Below are 23,983 nucleotides of genomic sequence, written 5' to 3'. Positions count from 1 at the left end.
TAAATTTATATTTTTATATTAATTAATTAGTGTATCCATATAGTGTTGTACCTCATTTTTTTGAAGTTGTTGTAACACTTTGTCAGTGATTCAGTATCATGTTTTATCCATGTCTCCTGTCAGTATTGGTGCTTTCAAGGCCGCTGCAGACCCAGAAGCAAAACATGCATACTTGCTGTGTGGGCTGGGATGAAAATTTAAGCAGAACTTGAAACGCTGGGACGAAAATTTAAGCAGAACTTGAAACTAAATTTTCCTTACCATCGAATCCCAGAGTTGATAAGCTGTTATAGACATACATTCTTATGCTTTCCTTCTCTTGAAGCTCATAAATCATTGGGAAAGGCCGCCTTCCTATTGAGGGCTCAAAAAGAATGATGGGTAAAGAAAGCCCGTTGCGCCATTTCGGAGACTAGCTGCCGCTGTTGGGGGGAAAAGCCTTCAAAAAGCCCCTCTTCTCACAGCACAGCATTTCATTGCCTTCAAAAAGCCCCTCTTCTCACAGCATAGCATTTCATTGTTATTCAATGGAATCTAATCTATGTTTGCAGTTTCAGCTTCTTTTCAGATTCAATGTTAAGTTTTTAAGCATCTTGATGGTTGAAAGGGTGTTTTTTTTTCAAATGATGGTGTTAACTTTGATTCAGGCATCTCTTTCTTCTATTTGCCTTTATTATTTTTCTTTATTTGTTTCCCAGTTGGTCTGGCTGCTAAGTTGGAGTGTTGAGGGATTTCCTACGATTTAGCGCTCTTAGTGAGCCAGGAGATTGTTCCTATGTCTGGGGCTGAGTGTGGGCTGGGTCTTGGTGATTTGATGTCCAAGGACATTTTTTTTGGGGGAAGTGTTGGTGACATTTTCCCTTGGAAATTAGTTTTCTTTGGTATAAGGTGATCAAATGTAAACTTGGCCTGCAGTGAAATGGGTGGGGTGCTTATATTGGAAGCAAGGTTATTGGTCAGAGTTCTTGGTAATTCATTTTTCATTATTCATCATTGTTGTTTTATTTTGTCAAATACAAGGTGAATGATGGTTGTCAGATTTAGTTTTGGGAGGATTTGTCGTGTGTGCGTGGGGGGGGGGGGGGTTTCTTTTTCTATTACTTTTTTCACACATCTTTTGTCTTTCTACACTTTGTAACGCTCCTATTTCCTTTTTCATGATTATTGATGTGGATTTATTATGTTGGGATTTTCATTTTTCTTGGGGGGCGCATTATTGTTATCCAAGCATGTTTGTCTTCTATTTCGTTGTATTATATGTCTTGTTTTAATACTCCTGTGAATGTAGCATGGAGAGTAGAGAAGTTGATGAGGGTTTTCTTGTGGTTAGGAGTGGGCAAGAGGGGTAAAAATCATCTTGTAGGGTGGGAAATAGTGAGTAGGTCTTAGGAAGAGGTGGGATTGGGTCTAGGTAATTTGGTGTCCAAAAACATTTCCTTGGTGGGGGAAGTGTTTAAGATTTTTTCCTTTAGAACATGACTTTGTTGGGAATTAAGAACAAATTCCCGAAACCTGTGAGAGACAAAATAGAGAAAGAATACACGCCAAAAGAAAAATCAATCACACGCACAAGACAGTATTTACGTGGTTCGGCAATTTTGCCTATGTCCATAGAGTTGCAGGGATTTCACTATTATCAGGAAGAAAATACAGAGAGTGTAGCGGTACAATGCTCTCCCTCTCCCTCTCTCGTGAAGTATGACCGCATACCCTAATCATCCCAAAAACAATCATTTTATATGCTGCGCACAGGATTCTAAATGGGCTACAAAAAGGTCGGGTCATTATCCAAATTTACTGCAACTAGGCTCCACAAAAGCCCAACAAATCTCCCACTTGGAGACTAGTTCAATCACCAATATCGACTGCAATCCTCCAAATGAACAATCCCTCATCCTCCTGTCCTCAAGTTAGAAGACCAACTGAAGCTGCACACAGCTTCAGCTTCTCAATAGTAACACCCTTAGTCAACATGTCTGCCGGGTTCTTAGATCCACAGATCTTCTCAAGTATTACCAGCTTATCTTTAACAAGGTAACGGATAAAGTGGTATTTTGTCTATATATGTTTCGAATTTGAATGAAAAGCCGAATTTTTGGCAAGAAAAATTACACTTTGACTGTCACTGTGTAGAATGCCCATCTTTTGCTTCTTACCCAATTCGTTGAAGAAACCATGTAGCCAAATCATCTCCTTTCCAGCTTCAGTTGCTGCAACATACTCAACTTCTGTAGTAGACAAAGTAACAATCTTTTGCAAATTTAAAGCCTAAGATATAGTTGTACCACTCAGAGTAAATACAAACCCAATAGTACTCTTTCTACTATCATTATCACCAGCAAAATTAGTGTCTACATAACACTGCAGTTTCAAACTTGTACCTGTGAAGCAAAACATGTATCTGATGAACCCCTTAGATATCTCAGAATCCACTTGACTGCCTCCCAATGCTGCTTTCCTGGCCTACTCATAAATCTGCTCACAACTCCCACTGCATGTGCAATGTCTGACCTTGTACACACCATAGCATACATCAAGCTACCAAAAGCTAAGGCGTAGGGCACCTTGCTCATATGTTCCCTTTCTTCTTCTGTCTTCGGTGACTGTTCCTTGCTTAGTTTGAAATGACTGCCCAAGGGTGTGCTCATTGGTTTAGCTTCATTCATGTTGAACCTGCTGAGAATTTTCTTCACATACTCTGACTGTGAAAGTTTCAATGCACCATTAGCCTTGTCTCTAATGATTCTCATTCCAAGGATTTGCTTTGTAGCTCCCAAATCCTTCATTGCAAACTGTTTTGACAATTGCTTCTTCAGATTATTAATCTCCTCAATGCTAGACCCTGCAATGAGCATATCATCTACATATAAGAGTAAAATGATGTAAGAATTGTCAAAGAACTTAACATAATAACAGCGATTAGCTTCACATCTCTTGAACCCAATTTTATGCATAAAACTATCAAATTTCTTATACCACTGTCTTGGGGCTTGTTTTAGACCATACAAGCTCTTTCTCAGTTTGTAGACTAAATTCTCTTGTCCCTAGACAATGAACCCTTCTGGCTGAATCATGTAGATGTCCTCCTCTAAGTCACCATGAAGGAATGCCGTTTTCACATCTAACTGCTCAAGATGTATATTTTTTGTAGTCACCATTCCCAGTACCAGTCTAATTGTCGACATCTTCACAACTGGAGAAAATATTTTTGTGAAGTCAATGCCCTCCTTTTGCTGGAACCCTTTGACAACTAATTTGGCTTTGTTGCGCTTGCTACCATCATGTTCTTTCTTTATTTTGTATACCCACTTGTTATGCAAAGCCATCTTCTCTACTGGCAATTCAGTCAGTTCCCATGTCTGATTCCCCAACAAGGAATCCATCTCATCCTTCATGGCTAACTCCCACTTGCTTGAACTTTCATTCTACAAGGCTTCATCATAACACTCTGGCTCACCACCATTAGTTAGTAGGAGTTAATTTAAAGCAGGTGAATAACGTTGTGGAGGTCTAATGGTCCTGGAAGATCTACGGACTGCAGCTACAGGTGTATTCTGATTTGCCTGTGATTCTATAGTCTCCTTATCGTCGTCACCTCTTTCCTGGACAGTACTTTCAGTCAACTCATCTAAGTTAACAAACTCAGATCTTTTTTGATCTATCACTATGACATCTGACATTACAGTTGACCTATCCTTGTACATAACCTGTTTATTAAATATCACATTTCTACTTCTGATGATTTTCCTGTTTTGTTCATCCCAAAACCGATAGCCAAATTTCTCATCACCATAGCCAATGAAATATCATATTTTAGACTTTGCATCAAGTTTACTACGAGTATCAAAATCAATATGAACATACGAAACACAACCAAAAACTTTTATGTGAGAAAACTTTACCTCTTTATTGCTCCATACCTCTTCAGGAAGTCTGAACTCCATGGGAACTGAAGGTCCTCGGTTTATTAGATAAGTTGCAGTACTAACAGCATCAGCCCAAAAAGTTTTTGGTAGTCCAACATGCAACCTCATACTCCTAGCACGCTTATTGAGAGTTTTGTTCATGCGCTCAACCACACCATTCTGTTGTGGTGTCCCAGGAATGGTCTTTTCCATTCTGATTCCATGTGTAGCACAATACTTTCTGAACCCTCCATCTATGTACTCTCCTCCATTGTCCGACCTCAAACACTTTACTTTCAATCTGTCTCTGTCTCAACCATAGCTTTCCACTTCTTAAAAGTTTCAAATACATCATATTTATTTTTCAGAAAATAAACCCGTACCTTTCTGGTTGAGTCATCAATGAAAGTAACGTAGTACCTTGAACCTCCAAGGGATGCAATGGGAGAAGGCTCCCACAAATCTGTGTGCACTAACTCCAATTTTTCTGCCTTTGGTGTTCTGTCATTTTTCAAGAAACTCACCATTTTCTGCTTTCCTAAGATGCAGCTTTCATACAAGTCAAAATCAACCGGCTTCAATTTCGGTAGTTTCCCTTTTGACAATAGCATCTTTATCCCTTTCTCACTTATGTGACCAAGTCTGCGGTGCCATAAGCTTGTATCAGTACTTGCTTTAGCAACTACAATTGTATCTCTTGGACTTGAGGTCATGTATAGAGTACCGGATTTCTTTCCACGAGCCAATACTCTGGCTCCCTTTGTAACCTTGTAAGTGCCACCAGCAAACAACATTGCATGCCCTTCATCATCAAGCTGTCCGACAGAAATCAAATTCCTTCTCAGGTCAGGAATATGTCATACCTTCTCCAGTAACCAAATAGACCCATTGGACAACGACATCCAGATGTTTCCCATACCCACAACATCCAAGGCTGTACCATCAGTCCAATACACCTTACTAAAATCTCTTGCTATATAGTTCTGTATGATTTCATGGTGTGAAGTGGTATGAAATGAAACTCCGGAGTCCAAAACCCAATCATCAAGTGGACTGTCTACTGCAAGAAGTAGTGCATCTTGTACCTCTTCAGTTACAGCATTAGTAGAATCATCCTCATTCTTCTTCTTAAGGCTTTTGCATTGTCTTCTAAAGTGACCCGTTTTCCTGCAGTTCCAGTCCCTTTTGGCCAGATCTGTATTTACTTCTGTTTTGATTATAGTTTCTAGATTTTGATCTACCCTGATCTGAATTTCGGTCATTACCTCCGCCTCTTGTCTCAAGGTTTAGGGCAGAGCCAGATCCTGAGGTTTCACTTGCATCTCTTCTGCGAATCTCCTCAGCCAGAATTAAATCCTGTATATCATTATACTTCAGTTTGTCTTTTCCAGTAGAGTTGCTTACTGCCATCCTCATTGCCTCCCAATTGTTTGGCAACGAGGCCAAAACGATCAATGCCCGAATCTCATCATCAAAATCAATTTCTACAGATGATAATTAATTTTTGATAGTATTAAACTCATTTAGATGTTGTGCTACTAATGCATTCTCCGCCATCTTCAAATTAAACAATTTCTTCATCAGATGTACCTTGTTATTTGCTGACGGTTTTTCATACATATCGGACAAAGCCTTCATCAGATCTGCTGTAGTCTTCTCCTTCACAACGTTGTGTGCAACAGACCTAGACAGAGCTAATCGTATAACTCCTAGTACCTGTCTGTCAAGGAGAGTTCATTCCTTGTCCTTCATAGTAGCATGTTTTTCTCCTAGAAGCGGCAGATGTAACTTTTTCCCATATAGATAATCCTCAATTTGCATCCTTCAGAATCCAAAGTTTGTGCCATCAAACTTTTCTATTCCAGATGCCTTTCTTGCTTCCTCTTCCATTGCTCCCACTCGAACCTAACCCTAGGCTCTGATATCAGTTGTTGGGTAAGAACAAATTCCCGAAACCTGTGAGAAACAAAATAGAGAAAGAATACACGCCAAAAGAAAAATCAATCACACGCACAAGACAGTATTTACGTGGTTCGGCAATTTTGCCTACGTCCACGGAGTTGCAGGGATTTCACTATTATCAGGAAGAAAATATAGAGAGTGCGGCGGTACAATGCTCTCCCTCTCCCTCTCTCGCGAAGTGTGACCGCATACCCTAATCACCCAAAAAACAATCATTTTATATGTTGCGTACAGGATTCCGAATGAGTTACAAAATGGGCCCAAAAAATTTTTCGGCCCAAGCCTTCGCTCCATGGACTAAGCCTTAGGATAGAAATTTTTCATTAAAGAAAGGTTGGGTCATCATCCAAATTTATTGCAACTAGGCTCCACAAAAGCCCAACAGACTCTGTTTGGCATAGGGTAATTCAAAGTAAAATTTTGCTTCAACAAAATGAGTGGATGAGAAAGTTGGAGCTAGTACTAAATGCGGGTCCTCGGGAATTTGTGTTGGATTTATCATCTCTTTCTTCCTAGTATTTGTTATAAAGTTGTTAATAGGGAGATAATTCGTTTATGGGAAGATCATTTGATTGGGGAGACTCCTTTGGCTCAAGTATATTCTCATTTATTTATTTACTCTTCATTCTAATTTGGTTTCCAATTTCATTTTTTTGCAGGAGGGTGGGCAGTCTTGGGACTTTTTTGAGCGACCTAAATGAGAGGGAGACAAATGATCTTGTCCTTTTTTTAAATGTGTTTCATTCATTCCATACTCACTTTGGTAGAGATGGCAACTCGGTTGTAGATTCCATGAGGGATTCTTCTTGCAAGTTTTTTTATTGTTTTTCTTCTTTAATTCATTTGTTCTGATGCTAATCCTTTGTATTATTATTATTATTATTATTATTATTATTATTATTATTGAGGGTGGGCCTTGGATCAACGGGAAGGTTGCTCCTTTGTGACTGTTTGGTCATGGGTTCAAGTCCAAGGAAACAACCTCTCTGCATAAAATTAGGGGTAATTACTGCGTACAATGTGACGACCATCCCCTTACCCTTGCAAAGTGGGTAGCCTTATGGCCTGGGGATGCCCTTATTATTATTATTATTATTATTAAATTCTGTACATTCTTTAATTTACAAGCTAAAATTCATCCAACCATAAAGCTTTTATTTGGACTATGATCCTTTGTAAAATCAATACTAAAGGCCTGCTTTAGAAGTGTAGACCACAGCAGGAATGTGTGTGTCTTTTGATTAACGAGTGAGAAGACCTGTTCACATATGTTCCTCTGTTGTCTTTTTGTATGGGTTTTTTGGAATAATTTTGTTTGGAATTCTTGGTGAGAAATGGGTTTGTCCCTCTTATGCTGTGTCATTAATTTTAGAGATTTTGGAAGGGGAAAGGAGAGGAAAGCTTCATATGGATGCATGATTCTTGCTATTATTGGGTGTATTTGGTTAGAGAGGAATTCCATAATTTTAAAGGTTATTTGTCATCATTTGGCCCAGAATGGAGTTCTTTTCTTGTGTTGCTTTTGTGTTCTACTAATGGCTTTTGTTAGAAATGTTTCTTTGTAAAACTTGTACTGAAATTGCGATGCTTTGCTTCATTAAAATTGTAGTGCAAATTTTATTCTTTGCATTCATTATTTTCATGACTTGTTGGAGGATAACATGTTCTCCATCTGATCTTTCCTTTCTTTTTATTACTTTCATTTTCTATCTATAATAAAATTCTTCTCTTATTTTAAAAAAACGTTTGTGGTGATTTTATAGGAGTGATATGTTGCACTCTCACCTTTCTTTTGTTTTTGTTTGTTTTTGGTTTCTCTGTCTCTCTCTCTCTCTCTCTCTCTCTCTCTCGTGGTGAGTATCTCATGGAATGGGATGTGTGGTTCTTGGGTTAAGAGCTGGGTGTTTTAGTGTTCTTTGGAGGCTTTTTTTTGGTTGACTTCTTTAGAGGTATTAGAATGTGTAAGGATGCTAGTGGGTTGTGGATTTGTCTAGTCTTACGTGCTTTGGACCACTTGGGCTGAGAGATGCTTGCATTTTTAATGGTTAATATGTGCGTTTACAGTTTCTGTGGGACATAGTTATTTTTCCTGGTTGTTTGTGGGCCTTTCTGCAGGGTGCTTTAAAGGGATTTGCTTTTTAGTTCAGCGGGATTGTTGGTTTTTTAGTTCATCTTGTTGTTGCAGATTTTGTGCTTCTTTTCTTCTTTCTTGTTCTTGTCTTCTTATGATGTTTTCCCTAGGAAGAAGCCTTACACTTTTCTTTGTACTTTTTTTTTTTTTCTCTTGATAAAATTTCTTTTTCTATCAAATATCTCCGGTTCTGCATAGTGTACGCAATTTTTTGGACGTGCTTTATGCTGCCCCGTTTCTTCAGAAATCTCACATGCCTAGCTATGTTTGGTCTGCCATCTGCTGCTCGTGCCTTCTTGATTGTTTGATTCACTTCAGCAACTAATTTTGAGTATAATTTATTTCTCAAAAATTTAGTCAGTGGCATCAAGGGTGGCTGACGAGATGGGTGTCAAGCTTGGAGAGGAAGTGGGCTATACAATTCGATTTGAAGATCGGACAAATACAGTGAGTTTGATTTCTTTCTTGTCAAGCTCTCATGCATATTCTGATTTAATCATTTTCTTCAAAAAATATTTTGTTCAGCATTTTATTCTTGCAAATGCTACCTCGCGCTTTGGCATACCACATGATTATCTGATAGTTTCTTGTTAGCAGAGACAATATTTCCTGTGGGGATTTTGTCATCTTTACTGTTTATAATGTTGGAAGTTTTCCTGTTTTGGCAGCACAGGGCGTAACTAGGATAAAATTTCTCACAGATGGGGTTTTACTTAGGGAAATGATGGCAGATCCCCTTTTGACTCAGTACAGGTATTGATTTTACCCTCAATTTGAAGGTTGTAGATTGTTCAATTTGACATGCTTAATGCTCAGTCTTCACTGGTTTGCATGATCCTCATGCATGTGTAGTTATTTTTACATTTGCATTTGTAAAAGTCTGATATACATTGTTGGCCCACAATGTAGTCTTGTTCTAGTCTGATATAATTTTTATATCAGAGCTGCTGACCTGGAGGCCCTGGGTTTTAATCTTGTGCCTGCTTTTATTTTGCGGTGTTTAAAAATTATTGCATTCCCTATCATGGGTGTAAATCTCACCATGTGCTGTCTGGCTGCATGTGTGGGAGGGTGTTAAAGATTGATATATATTGTTGGCCCTAAGCTTTTAGGTAAAGTGGTATTTTGTTAGCATAGATGAAAAGTTTCATGTTTCATGGTAAATGCTTTGGGTGACTTTCATGTTTATTATTACATTGGAAGTACTCTCTTATTTGAGCTTGTTAAAGGTTATTTTAATCTTTTAGTATTATTAAGTGTGTATGTTAATTAGTAAGAATTAGTAAGGGAATTATGGTCAGTAGAATGTATTTGATTTATATTATACATAGCGGGAGAGACCTATTTTCAAGTTAGGCCATTCATTTAATCAAGATCTCAACATGGTTTTAGAGTGTGATCCAACCTCAACCCTATCACACTCAGCTATTGTCAAAAAAAAACTTCTCGTTGGTGCCTTCTTGGAACTACCTCAACCCTTCATTATTTCACAAAACCAAACATATAGCCAAAAAAAGAACCCTATAAAACCTAACCCTACAAAATCCCATTTGCGGAAAGTTCTCCATGTGCTGGCTGACTATCAGTTTGAGTCCTTCTCATCGTCTCGATTATCATAACTTGCAGGTGTATTCATGATGGCGGCTCCAAGGAAGAGAGTACCTCCAATTTCTACTACAATGCCTTTGGTTTCCTTGTCTGATGATCATACTTCCCACGATGTTGTTCCTCCCATTGCGCTGTGACTTCTTATCAACCTCCTATTATTTTTTTGTTATTGCTCTATCATCTATTGCCCTTTCTAAGTCTGTTTTGGAAGCCTTAGCCCACTTTGAGTGGAGGAATGCCATGGTTGACGAGATGAATGCTTTACAGGATAGTGATACTTCAAACTTGGTATCTCTTTCTCTTGACAAGTTTGTGGCTGGCTGTTGCTGGGTATGCACTATAAAAGTCAACCCTGATAGTTTTGTGATTCGTGTGAAGGCACGTCTTGTTGCTAAGGGGTATGTATGGTTTGGATTACTCTTACACTTTTTCTCCGATTGCCATACTTACATCAGTACATTTATTCCCTCCTTTGCTACCACTTGTCATGGTCTCTACACAAGTTAGATGTGAAGAGTGCATTTCTTGCATGATGATCTTGCGGAGGAGATCTATACAGAGCAACCACTTCGGTTTTTTGCTAACAAGGAGTTAGGGTGTTAGCTCAAGAAGGCACTATATGGTTTAAAATAGTCTCCCAGAGCATGGTTTGGTTGATTTAGTGTTGCAGTATTTAAGTTTAGTCTTTGATGGTGTGCAGTGGATCACTTTGTGTTTTATCGTCATACTTCATTGGGTAGGATCCTTCTTATTGTGTATGTGGATGACATTGTTATTATAGGTGATGATGATAAATGTATTAGAGTCTTAAACATTTTCTACAGACTATGTTTTAAACCAAATATTTGGGACTGTTGAAATATGTCTTGGGTATAGAAGTATCTAGATCTTGTATGGGAACTATTCTATCATAGAGGAAGTGTATTTTTGATTTGTTGGATGAGATTGGATTGTTGGGATCCAAACTGGTTGATACACCCATGGATTGTAACAAAAAGTTAATGCTAGATATGGGTGATTTGTTGCCTAATCCTAGATGATACCAGTGACTTGTTGGAATGTTGAATTATCTCATAGTCACTTGACTGGAAATATCTTTTGCATCAAGCGTTGTGAGTCAATTTTTGGATTCTCTGAAGACAAGTCACTGGATGTGTTAATTTGCATCTTGAGATATCTCAAAGGTGTACCTAGGAGAGGTCTTTTGCATCAAGATCGAGGTCACACTTGTATTCGGGGATATACAAATGCAGATTGGGCCGGGTCGCCTTTCGACCGAAGATCACAATCGGGTACTATATCTTGGTTGGTGTTAATTTGGTTTCTTGGAAGAGTAAGAAACAAATTGTGGTGGCTAGGTTAAGTGCTGAATCAGAATATAGAGCTATGGATCACACTACTTGTGAACTTGTTTGGTTGAAGAACATGTTAGAAGAATTGGGTTTTCCACATTCTTCGTTCATGGAGTTGATGTGTGATAAGCAAACATCTCTTCATATTGCCTCCAACCCGGAATTTCATGAGCAAATGAAAGTATGAAACACATTGAAGTGTTGGCCTAACAAGGCTTAATCTCATTTTGATAATGACAAACTAAGGCATCTAATTGTGCTATCAAGTGTATTTACAAGTATTATAGCTTACAAGCACAGTGAATGATGTTTAAATGTAAAGCCATGAGGAACACAAGTAAATGAAGAATGACTACTAAAGAGAAGTTTGGATGAACATCAAGCTCAAGGATATGAAGACCTAGTTAGTTTATCATGTATTTTGTTAAACTATGTTTCATGTCAGTACTTTTGAATTGGTGTTTGTTTATGAAGCTCTTAGGGAATTTAGTTGGATCTTAGGCATTTTTAAATATCTTGGAAAATATTTTTATAAGGTCAAAAGTTATTTCAAAAGACTTAAATCATTTTTGGAATGAAAAACCCCAAAACAAGATTCTCCAAATCCCCTTCTTTTTTCTACAGCCGCATTGATGTGCGATTTTCTCTATCTATATCTTCTTATCTTCAAAAGTTTTCAACATGAAAGTTGTGGGATTTTTTCTTAGCTTTTTGTTGATACCTGGATCGTCCTTTTTGGAGTTCTCTAGAAAAAATTATGCTCCAAATACTGAAGCATGTTCAGGAATATCTCAGCAGAAATTTCCCAGCAGTTCAAGCGACCGAATCTCAGGGTTCAGTCGATCGAATGGCTACTGCCAGCTTGAAAATCCTGATTTAATTGGTTTGGGTGACCGAACACATGGTTCAGTCGACCGGAGTGCGGCGATAAGTGTCGCAAACGGCCGAAAATCTTTTCGATTCTCAAATATAAAGTTACCAAAACATGCACAACGGCTATAATTCAAAAGATGATATAAATAGCTAACCCTAAACATGTTTTGGACGAGAGATTACACATACTATTGAAAGCCAATTGTGTTTTGTGCCGTTCCTCACTGAAAGTTTCCTGAGTTTGTTTTCTTCAAGATTATAGCTTTTCAAACCAGAAAACCTAGCTCAATCTCTTTGAGCTTCATAGCAATACCCTTCTGAGAGTGCATTAGATTTTATTGTGTACATCTACTCTATTTAGAGAGCCTTTATTTGTACAACCCTGCTGTTACAACTTCTTTGTAAACTGACGGTTCCGGTTGTGAATCGTTGACAAGCGAGAGGACTGTTCTTGCTTGAGAGGTGACTCCACCTACGTAAAGGAGAGAGGCGACTTGACCTAGTGAAGGAGTGGGGTGCTCCGCCCAAGCAAAGGAGAGAGGTAACTTCACCTACGTAATGAAGAGAGGCGACTCCATCATTGAAGGAGTTTTGTAAAAGGCATCTCTGCCTACTAAAAGAGAGAGACTTCTCCACCTAGTAGGAGGGATAGTAAAATCCTCATAGTGGGTTGCAGACGTAGGCATGTTTTCTGAACCTTGTAAAAATACCGGTGTCACTCCTTCCCTTATCTTCTTTACTTTTCAAGTATTTTGATTTGTGAATGTTGTGTATGCTGTGAGTGTGCTATATTGATTTGCGAATGATTTAAATACATATATTGATCAAACTCTGCTGTAGCAACAACTATAGGTTTGATTTAATCTGCTGAAACCTTATCTCGTTGATTCATCATTCATTCAAGTTATTGTATAAATCATTTTGTGTGGCTGGAAATATTTTTGTCCGGTGTTTTTAAAGGCGTTTTAAGGCAAAAATGCACCAAGGTGTAAGTGAAAAGGCGCAACTCCACAAAAGCGTACGCATCAGACAAAAATTCTCGCTTTTTTTTTATGCCTCAGCGTCAAGGCGTACGCCTTTTGGTATTGCACTGAAACCCTATCCACTTCAAATCCATTGTCGCCGTGGGCATCGTCCTTGGACAAGTTGAAACAGCTAGTTCCTACATTGAGTTATGTGTCTATCTTTGTGAGTCTTGTCAATTTGGAAACATAATTGTGTTCCCTTTGCTTCTTGGGTTGTCAAATGGGTGGTTAGTCCTTTCATGCTAGTCCATTGCGATATTTAGGGACCTAGGCATGTCACGTTGAAGTTGGGTTTTGGTATTTTGTTTCATTTGTTCATGACTACTTTAGGATGACTTCGTTATATTTAATGAAAGATCATTATGAGTTGTTTAACATCTTTTGTGCTTTCTGTTCTCAAGTAAAGGCTCAATTTGATATGCCAGTCACAGCGATAATGCTAAGGAGTACTTTAATACCCAATTCACAACCTATATTACTAATTCTCTAGTATAATCCATCAATCTTCTTGTGCCCTCACTCCACAACAAAATGGAGTTGCAGAGCGAAAAAACAAACATATTCTTGAAGTCACTCGTATCTGATTGTATTAAAAGAATGTTCTCCAAGTTTTTGGAATGATGCTGTGTTCATAGTTTGCTCCCTCATCAATAAAATTCTATCCTTTGTCCTTGGTGGTAAAATCTCATATTCAGTTATCTTTCCTAAGGCTCCTTTGTTCTCCTTGCCTCCTTGTATATTTGGGTGTATGTTCTTTGTCCATCAGTTAACTCTAAGAATGGATAAGTTGGATCCTTGTGCTATCAAAGTATATTTTCGGGCTATTCGTGTACTCAAAAGAGGCATCGATGTTATAGTGTCAGTTTTTGGTCTAAATCACCCTTCCATAGGGTTTTCTCTCATTATATACAAGTAATTTACATAGTGGGTGCCATATTTTCAGGCATGTTTCCAGCACCTAAGTGCTATCAGAAATCTAGGAACATGCTGCCAGAATTTCAGGCACATGTTCAGTGCCAGCATGCTGCAGCATTTTTACATAATTACAGAAATTTCTCCTATAATCAAGGAGAGTAAATTTACATAATAATAGAAATTTGAAACTTTCCAACATTCCCCCTCAAGCTGGTTTGAAGATATCTTCCATACGCAGCTTGCCCTTCTTTGGTAGTCCTTTTGCAAGTATATCTGCTACTTGTTCAGTAGTAGAAATATAGGGTAAACATATCATTCCACTGTCCAGCTTCTCCTTTATAAAATGTTTGTCGACCTCAACATGTTTTGTTCTATCATGAGGCACTGGATTGTGAGCAATGGCTATGGTAGATTTGTTATCGCAATACAGTCTCATAATTTTTCTTATTTAAAATACTTGCTGCCTAATCTGTTTAAAAATTTGAATTGTTCTTCTCTTCATTGTGACGTGTGTCATTTATAAAAAAATCATCGAGTTCCTTATATTTCAAAAGGTTACCGTGCATCAAAACCATTTTATTTGATTCATAGTGATGTTTGGGGTCCCTATAAGGTTACCTATGAGACTGTATTGCGATAACAAATCTGCCATAGCCATTGCTCACAATCCAGTGCTTCATGATAGAACAAAACATGTTGAGGTCAACAAACATTTTATAAAGGAGAAGCTGGACAGTGGAATGATATGTTTACCCTATATTTCTACTACTGAACAAGTAGCAGATATACTTGCAAAAGGACTACCAAAGAAGGGCAAGCTGCGTTTGGAAGATATCTTCAAACCAGCTTGAGGGGGAATGTTGGAAAGTTTCAAATTTCTATTATTATGTAAATTTACTCTCCTTGATTATAGGAGAAATTTCTGTAATTATGTAAAAATGCTGTGGCATGCTGGCACCGAACATGTGCCTGAAATTCTGGCATGTTCCTAGATTTCTGATAGCACGTAGGTGCTGGAAACATGCCTGAAAATATGGCACCCACTATGTAAATTACTTGTATACAATGAAAGAAAACCCTATGGAAGGGTGATTCAGACCAAAAACTGACACTTATATTCGGAGATATGTACAGATGCAGGTTGGGTCAGGTCACCTTTTGACTGAATAACCACAACCAAATACTGTGTCTTTGTTGATTGTAATTTGGTGTCTTGGAAAAGTAATAAACAAATTATGGTGGCCAGGTTAAGTGCTGAGTCAAAGCATAGGGCTATGACGTGCCCTACATGTGAACTTATTTGGTTGAAGAACATGTTGAAAGAAATAAGTTTTCCAATATTCTCTGTGTATGGAGTTGATGTGTGATAATTGAGTTGTTATTCATATTGCCTCCAACCCAGTCTTTCATGAGTGGACAAAGCACATTGAAGTTGATTGCCAATTAATTAGGGTGAAACTTGTACAGAAGCCCTTTACAACCACTCATGTGAAATTTGAGTTTCAGCTTGCTGATTTATTTACTAAAGACTTGGGAGGTGTTCGTGTGAAATTCATTTGTGACAAGCTAGGAGTATATGATATATATGCTCTAGCTTGAGGGTGAGTGTTAATGGTTATTTAGTCATTTAGCATTATTATTATGTGCTAGAGTTATGTTATTAAGTGTGAAATAGGAAGGGTATTATGGTAATTGGCATTGTACTTGACATGTATTATAAATAGAGGGAGAGACCTATCAACCCAATTATTCAACAATCAGTTTAGATTCATCTTCTAAGAAAATTCATGATGGCCAATAGTGTGTTTCCTCTTCTCTCCGGAAAAGAGCAATAGTATTGGAAGGAGTAGAGGGAAAGAAGCAAAAAAAAGGGCTCATCTCGATTGAATTTGGAAGTTTGGTTGGCAATTTCGTTATTTTACTGGGAAAGGAAATTCCTGTAGAGGACAGGACCTTCAGTGGGACTTCTGCATTGGATGATTTTTCTTTCTTTTTTTTTTTTCTTTTGTTTTTCTTTTGTTTTTGTTTTTTTGTTTTTGTTTTTGGTTTTTTTTCTTTGCGTAGAGGGGAAGGGGAGGGTTATAAAAAGAAACAAAATTCTTGTGAGGATGAGATTCAGGGGAATAATGCTGACGAGGAAGGATGCTAATTTTGATAAGTTTAGGGGTCAAAAGCTTTACGCTCATTGGAAGGCAGTGCTGATGGGTGCTGAAATGAGGGAACGTTTGAAGAAAAGCCAGTGAATTCTAGTGAGATAATAAAGAATGTAGAGATTTAGGAGGGAGTTTAGGTATAGTGGAAGAGCCAATTGCGTGGAAGGGTGATACAAGGGTCTGGGTTAGTATTTCCAAGGATAAGAAAAATTGGTGGGATGTCTTGGGCAAATGACACTGTTGGTTTTAGTGATTTTCATTGTGACGGGGGTTTGCTTTTGGATGAGATTCGGGGGATAGTATGGGTACTTTTCTGATTAATCTGATATCAGGGATTTAATATATGTGCCGCCATCTCCAATGGAAGAATTGGAGGGGATTAGCATTTTTGAAAATGATCGTATGGATTCAAAGCAAATGGACAAGGATGGAATTCTGCTCACACCCATAGAGGGGACTTCGGATAAGGATCTACAAGCATAGCATTTGTATGATAATTTGGGTTTTTGCATGTCTGATTGTGGAGAAACGAAATTCGGCGAGATGGTGTTAAAACTAAAGTGAAGAAGGGTTGGAGGGAATTAGCTAATTTGAAGTGTTTGGTGAATTACAGTGGTAAGGGTTTAAAGAGGGGGTTTCTTGGTTGATTATTGAAATTTTTTTATTTTAGTTTTATATTTATATTTATTTTATTTTGTTCTTTTTAGGATTTCATGTCCTCACCTAGGTTGTAATTTTTCTCTCTCATCTCCTCTCTCACAATATATCCTTTTTTTTTCTTTTATTATTATTATTTAAATCAAAACAAAACCAGAGCAAAATTTCCACAAAAGGAAATACAGTGGCTCATAAACCCTGTAGGTCCTCCAATCAGCTCTCTTGAATTATGTGATTTTACATTCAGGATTGAAGAAACACTGAAATTGACATAAGCAACTAGAGATCAAATTATCTTCTATTTGTTATTTTATCTTTAAAAACTTATTTTTTTTCTTCTACCCTAAATTTACCAATAGTTCTAGAGGATTTTTCTTCTGTTCATGATGTGGTGATACATTTTTGTACAACCTTTCTAATTATTTAAAGTGGTCATAACTTATCTATGTATTCCTTATGACATGGTCTTTCTAGTGTAATAATGGTGGATGAGGCTCATGAAAGGTCTCTTTTTACTGACATCTTATTGGGACTCCTGAAAAAGGTATTTTTTTGGATCTGATCTAGTATGATTTGTTAGGAAATTTTAAAAATTTTCCCTTCTTGTTATTGGGCTTACAATTTCTTTTGCAATGTAATTATTGAAATTCAAGATCCAACGACGTCGACCTCAGCTGCGTCTCATAATCTCATCAGCTACAATTGAAGCAAAATCAATGTCTGCTTTTTTCCGGACCAGGTTTTCTTCTAAGCAGTTAAATTGAGGTGGAATTTATTCTCTTTTGTTTTTGTGTATATTTCCACTGTACTGCACTCAGTGTACCTTTTTTCCTTTTTTTTTTTTTTTGGTAATATTGTAAATTAGCAAAAGGCATAGAGGAATGGAAGTAGTGGACCCTGTACCCAGGCTAGACCCTGCCATTTTATCAGTTGAGGTATGCTATGCGGGCAATTTGTTATTTCAATGTCCCTACCCTTACCTCCAAAAAAAAAAAACAAAAAAATGAACGCAAAAATGGCTAGCTTTCTCTGAGATTATGATGATATAACAGAACTGAGGCATCATCGATATATACTTGACTTTCAGGGCAGAGGATTTGATGTGCGAATTCATTATCTTGAGGAGCCTGTCCCTGATTATCTCCGGGCCATAGTTTCAACTGTCTTGTCAATTCATGATCAGGTACAACAGACTTTATGATGGGTTACATGGTTTGCTCTTACGGCACATGGGCATGCAAGCTCACATGCATGTAAAAATTTTCTTAAATGTGCTGATTGGACAAATTATTACTGATTGAAAACTTTTTTAATCACATTGACACTGCGAACTCAAGAGAATCAAAGATTATGCACAAGAATATTGGATGGTAGAAATGAGGTCATGCTGCCTGTCAAATGGACACATTGGACAGGATGCAAAACTCAAAACAGTGCTAATCAATATAAGAATTCTCTTTTTATTGACTTCTTTTTGTGTTATACCTATTTGCTAATTGCTACTAACATTGTGCAAATGTAAATATGCTGTTGTAAGACCTGCAAAATTTTGTTGCCTGTGAAGTGTCAAGTGCGAACTGCTATGATCAGAGTAGTTGATATTATATTCTTTGTATGCTGTTCAGGAACCCATGGGCGATATTCTGGTATTCCTTACAGGTCAAGATGATATTGATGCTGCGGTCCAGTTGCTGACTGAAGAAACTCAAAATAATGGAAGGCGCTCTTCAGGTACCTTTGATTTAACATGTATTGTGCATTGTTACGGATATCCATTTCTTTCTTTAGAAACTGATTGGGATTAATCAAAGAGACGCATATCGGTTGATTTTGAATAGAGACCAGGGATTGAGGTTAGTTTTCAGTTGTCACCTCAATTTTCTGGCTTGGGGTTTTTGCTGCAAGTACAGTATAATCTGGTCAATGATGATTCTAACCTCTGAATTACATCTTTACAATTTTTGTGTTATTCAGTTGAACCTATCAGTAGGCATCCTCTACTATAATATCTATCATTTCGCAATTTTCATTGTCTGTTTATGTATTTTGTGCATTTTGGCACTTTGTATCTCATATATTAATTTGAGTGCATCACAATTTATGATGATCCTTGTTATCTAATTCAAAATTTTCTGGCCAGTTAAGAGGGGTTTACTGGAAGAAGAATGTCCATGTGAATTTGCAAGATGTGGAGACTCCTGGATGCATAACTTGATGGTCATTGAAGTTATTGAGATTTTGGGTCAAGGACTATTCTTTTATGGAGACTAGGTGCTTTTTCTTTTTTGGGGTTGGGAAGTGATAAGATGTTGTTAGTTGTAGTCAAAGATGGTGCACAAGGTCATAGGGAGGCACCAACTCTCTATGATCTCAATTTTGTCTACCATATTGCCTCCAACTGGACATAACAACTGAGCTGTTTCAACATCAGTACCCCTTTAAATAGTTTTTTAGTGGTATTTTGCAAAATCTAAGCATCAGTTCAGAGTTGTTTCTCCTATTCTGACTATTTGACCATGAAAATATATACATATTTTGGAAGTATTGGGTTGACCTCACATGGCTGAAACTTTATCGAATGGAGGGAAGTTTGACCCTGACTATGTTGTTTTTGGCATTTGTGATCAGTAATTTTTTTTTTCTTTTTTTGATAATGAAAGAGAATATGTTAAGGAAGAAGAATAAAGAGATTACAACCTTAGAGAATATTAGAAATCTCTCAAAAAGAAAAAAAAGAAAAAAACCCACTAAAAGAAAGGAGAAAGCAAAGAAAGGAAAAAAAGAAGAAGAAACTAGCAAAAACTAAGTTAGAAACCCCCTCTTTAAACCTGTGTCATTGTAATTCTCAGAACACTGCAAATTTAATGCTTATCCCACCCAAGTCTTATCAAAACAATTTCTCTTTTCACCACACTGTGCCGCTGCAGCAATGAGCTTACTTTTGTGCCTGCAAACTTCCTGACCCTTCATAATGTTTCCCTATGACAGATACTAAAGAATGCTCGTTGGCCAACATCTCAAGTTGATGACAGTTCTCACCCAGTAAGGAAGCAGAAACATCAACTGAACTCCCTGATTTGCCTGAACCACTTCTGACTTTTACAGGAACCTGCCATCCAAAACCCATGGACCCTTTACCCCTCGCTTGCAATGGAGATGTAGAGGATAAATCCTTATTTAATCGTAACAACCCATTAGAGTGGCTTGAACCTTCATTTGTCTTCAAACCTTGAGGAGTGTGATCTCCATGGATAACACCATCTTTTCAAAGAGCTATACCCTCTAATTTAGAGGAACCAGATTAGGCCCAAAACCTTGAGTCAGTAACTAATGCAGATTGTGGGCCTGATTTCTACTAGAAACAAAGGGCTAAGTTTGCTTCGGGCTTGTATGTGATGGGCTAACTGAAGCCTGCCCATTAATCGTTGATGAATCTAACTCTTGAAGACCCAGTATCTGGTCCAAATGCAATGCGATATTGATAGCCCTTGCCAACCCACTACAAGCCCATACCACTCCACTTGGACCTGCAAACCCCATTCTTTGAATGACCCAGCCCATTCCGCTCCATCTTCTTCACACAACCATCATCCATAGACAACCTACCTGCATCTGAAATGAAACACGGGTGCGCACAAACAGAAGAAAGGATTAACAGCTGACTAGGCATGAACAAGCTTCACAACCTGTATCCCACGGTTCCCACCCCCACAACAATCACAAAATTTGTTGCTCTTGGGCCTCCTTAACCCATAGGCCGATTAGATGATGAAAAGGTGGGGTGGAAAGGAGTAAAATATTAGAAGCTGCCTTAGAGGGGGGGGGGGTGGAATTCTAATGCTTTTTTGGTAAAAAATCTAATAGATTTGAGTGTGACAAGGCTTATGCTTGTCAGAAGATAGCTCGTATAGGTGCGGGGATGAGGAAGGTGTTTGATGATAAGAGAGAATTTTGTTGAATCAATATCAAAGATATCAAGGAGGGATTCTAAAGGAGAATTTGGCATGGTGGAAGACTCTCATCCAAAGAAGATTGGGGGTAGCAATGGAACAAGTAAAGGGGATAAAGAAATGGGGGCATTTTCTAATTCAAAGAGTGATGATGCTAATGAGTTTGACTGTGGTGGGGGATTGTTGTTGGATGAGATTTGAGAACAACATGGATATAATTTTGATTATTGTGACGAGCTAGGGGATTTATCTTATGGTCATCCCCCTTGGGAGGTGTATTTTTGAAAATGAAGGGCTGGTTAATAATTTACAGCATAGTGATGGAATCTTGCCTACACTAGTGGAGGAGATTCTTAAGGAGGTAGAAGCTCAAGATATTTTGGATAAATGGATTTAAAGTTGACTGATTTTAGAGGAAATGAAGTGATTGGATGGTGGCAAAAGTCAAAAGACGAAGGGTCAAAGAGAATTAGCAAATTTAAAAAGCTCAGTAAATTATGATGGAAAGGGTTTGAAAAGGCCTAGGTTAACTTTGTCTAGTTTTATTTTTTGATCTTGAGTTTTTTGCTTTCTTTCTTTTTTCTTTTTTCCTTTTTGTTTGATGGTCTTTTGTTGTTATTTGGTGGACTCCTTGTCCATGCTCATTGGACCTTCACTTCTTTCTTTATGATATATCTTATTTTATTATCTAAAGGAAATGTTTTAATAGGCCTTTGCTCTTTTCAAATAATTGGCCCAAATCTATGGTAATCAATAGAGACCCAACTCCAAACCACCCAACCTTTCTCATCCCTTTGTTTGTGTAGGGAGCCCTAGCTGCCATTGGACTCAACTCCTCAGTTGGAATCTTTACCCTTATCGACCTTGATTGATCATGTGAAGCAAAACGAAGGATCTCCTCTTGCATCTTCCCCCTATAACAAACACACACCACCATCAGGACACCCTCAAAAGTTGAACGAACCCCACTAGCATCAGTGCTTCCTGAAACTACCTGGCTTCGAGAATGATTCTTAGAAAACTTTTTACTACTTGCTCCATCAATGGCAAACAGAAAGGAGCTCACTAGAGCAACAAATTCTTCCCCAAATTGAGACACCCATCCGTTGGATCCTTTAGGGACAAAAATGGAATACCTTTTGCCTCTCCTTCGATGTCCTAATTCCAAGAACTTCTTTGCCCTCATCGCATGAATCACCATCCAATAATCATTGTAATCCACTTGAAAGCTTCGAAATCCATTGCCTAAACTTACAATAAGAGACCAGTATCCCTGTGAAAACCATGTTGCTACAATTGAAGAAAGTTGTACCCATTGATTGAGTTCTCGATTATTCTCAAGAACAAACAGAATTCCAACTTCCCAACTTTATCCAATCTTTGATCGAAGGATTGAACTTTGTTTTGGTCAGAACAAAGCCCAACTATCAATAACTAACAACACAAATGCTAAGCTTTATAGGCAGCTACATATTGCACAAAGGCTCAATAATAGTCCATTTTGAGTTGTGTTTTTAGTTCACCAAGGAAACTTTTTGAGTGCAAACTATGTAGGGAAATAATGAAAGGAACTGTTTTAATGCGATGTTTGAGATCCTATACTAAAATTTCTAACCTTGATGCTTCCCTCTGTTGCTTCCCTTTGCTCACCCCTCCTTTTGGGTTCATGTTGATGCGCTCGTGATGACAAGATGCATCCTTGAACTTGAAATCCCCTGTCCTTCTTCTCGTGCCCCTTCTTTCCCCTACCTTTTCTTCCTCTCTTTGTTGGAAACCCTAAACCCTCTACGGCATTTGAACTTGCGACTTTCGTTCCTACTTTCATCCATGGAAGGCGCTAAGCTCTTGGTGTGGAATGAGAGGAAGTCAATTTGGCCATCCAAGGGGAGGATACCGACATCTTGAGACTCACAAAACTTTGGAATGGTCATCAAACTTCCATCATTCTGGATTTGAAGGAGCTCGCTTGGTTCCTACGAGCTTGGGAAGATTTTGGAGCTCAAGAAGAGGCCCCCTTTCACCCTCTTGATTTTGAAGAATGCATGACGAGGAGAGAACCTTGTCGCTCCAATTGAAGTGGAATAAACAAGGCAATTACATCTCCCTATTGGAAACCAAAAGCAGGGTTTGGAGGCACTTGGTCTTTGTAAAGGGTTTTGATTTGAAAGGGTGGCTCAAAATCTTAAATGCAGTAATTGAACCAAGTTGGCGCTTGCTTCCACCCTTTTACTGGAAGCCCTTATCTAGAAAACAATGCAGAACCATGCCCCCCTCCTTGAGCTAGGAGGTTTTGAAGACCTCGGTTGCTGTCAGGACTTGCACCTAGTGCGTCTGTTCTTGTTGCGGAGAACCTTTTCTTTTTCAATTGCAAGAATCTCTTGGGGTGGGGAAGCCTTCTGGTTCTCCACAATCTTTTGCAAACATTGTTGAGAAGAACAACATAGGTTTGGGCGAGCCTAAATTTTTCTCCTCTTTCAAAGAGCTTGGGTCTAAATTGATGGTGAACAAAGGCACCCTGTTTGAGGGGACTCTCCCCTTCGGCCTCCTTACTCCTAAATCTTCCCTTATAACTAAACCTAATGCTTACTGTCCCTTTACTTCCCACAAAGGACTCTCCATGGCAGTTGAAAAGTTCTCATTCTTTTAGAAAAACACTACAACTAAGCCCTACTCCTAGGTCTTTGCTTTGTAAGGACATATAGAAAGAGCCTATGCGGGGTCTCCATTATTGCAGGCCGATGCAATTGTTTTAACCTTAATTCCAGCTCTTTCAAACCACTTGGAGGCCCTTTAATCCCACCCCAATCAGCCTGATGCCTAGACAATCCCAACTTTGAAATGTTGAATGGTTTAGACTTGAAAAGCACATTTTTTAAGGAGCATGTTTCAGAGTGGGTGTGACGAAAAATGAAAATGATTGGCAAAGCCATTGGTGCGTCTTTTGATGGCTTTGAAGACAAGGTTTTGAAATTGTTTGAAGAGATTGAGAAGAAGAGAAGAGAGGAGGCGCAGCTTAACTCCAAAAAACGTATGGGCAACAACAAGAAATTGGACACAAACAGGGAGCTGAGACGCTTGGAATGCACAATAAATTATGATAAAATGGGTGGATGCACAAATTTGGCGAAGGCCAACGATGGTTGGGTGTGCACTACTAAACCATGTTAAGGAAACTCATTTCTTGGAATTTGAGGGGATTAAGTGACAAAGATAAAAGGAGCATAATGAAATCCTTTATTAAAGAAAAGAGAGGTGACAATGTCTGTTTATAGGAAACTAAAGTGGAAAATATGGATCAATTCATAGTCATAGACCTTTGGGGGCGGGAGAAAAATTGTGAATGGATCTCCCTTGGTGTTGTGGGCAATACAAAAGGCATCCTAATTTTATGGAATCTCAATGTGGTGGAGATAATCGACCATCTCGCCAACTCCTTCTCTGTCTCATGCTTG

At 38.3% G+C, this 23,983-nt stretch overlaps 1 protein-coding gene across 4 annotated transcripts in view; it reads left to right on the top strand.

The window, feature by feature from the left end:
• LOC131143710 (probable pre-mRNA-splicing factor ATP-dependent RNA helicase DEAH9) overlaps positions 1-23,983 on the top strand; it is a 58,986-nt gene that overhangs the window by 11,273 nt on the left and 23,730 nt on the right. For 2 of the 4 annotated variants that reach the window (XR_009133660.1, XM_058091977.1), the window contains exons 5-11: positions 8,356-8,445; positions 8,672-8,751; positions 17,056-17,125; positions 17,235-17,320; positions 17,447-17,516; positions 17,669-17,764; positions 18,207-18,312. Coding sequence is in view for 3 of the 4 variants with exons in the window: in XM_058091977.1 (XP_057947960.1) it covers positions 8,356-8,445; positions 8,672-8,751; positions 17,056-17,125; positions 17,235-17,320; positions 17,447-17,516; positions 17,669-17,764; positions 18,207-18,312 (598 nt within the window). In the remaining variant the exon portion in view is untranslated. Of the gene's footprint in view, positions 1-8,355; positions 8,446-8,666; positions 8,752-9,675; positions 10,005-17,055; positions 17,126-17,234; positions 17,321-17,446; positions 17,517-17,668; positions 17,765-18,206; positions 18,313-23,983 lie in introns of those variants that run through there. The other 2 variants (XM_058091978.1, XM_058091979.1) reach the window with 2 other exon arrangements.

The sequence above is a fragment of the Malania oleifera genome, chromosome 12, assembly GCF_029873635.1.
Source record: "Malania oleifera isolate guangnan ecotype guangnan chromosome 12, ASM2987363v1, whole genome shotgun sequence".
In the NCBI taxonomy this organism is placed as follows: domain Eukaryota; kingdom Viridiplantae; phylum Streptophyta; class Magnoliopsida; order Santalales; family Ximeniaceae; genus Malania; species Malania oleifera.
The sequence above is the reverse complement of the archived record's forward strand: the minus strand, read 5'-3'. Positions and strand labels throughout refer to the sequence as shown.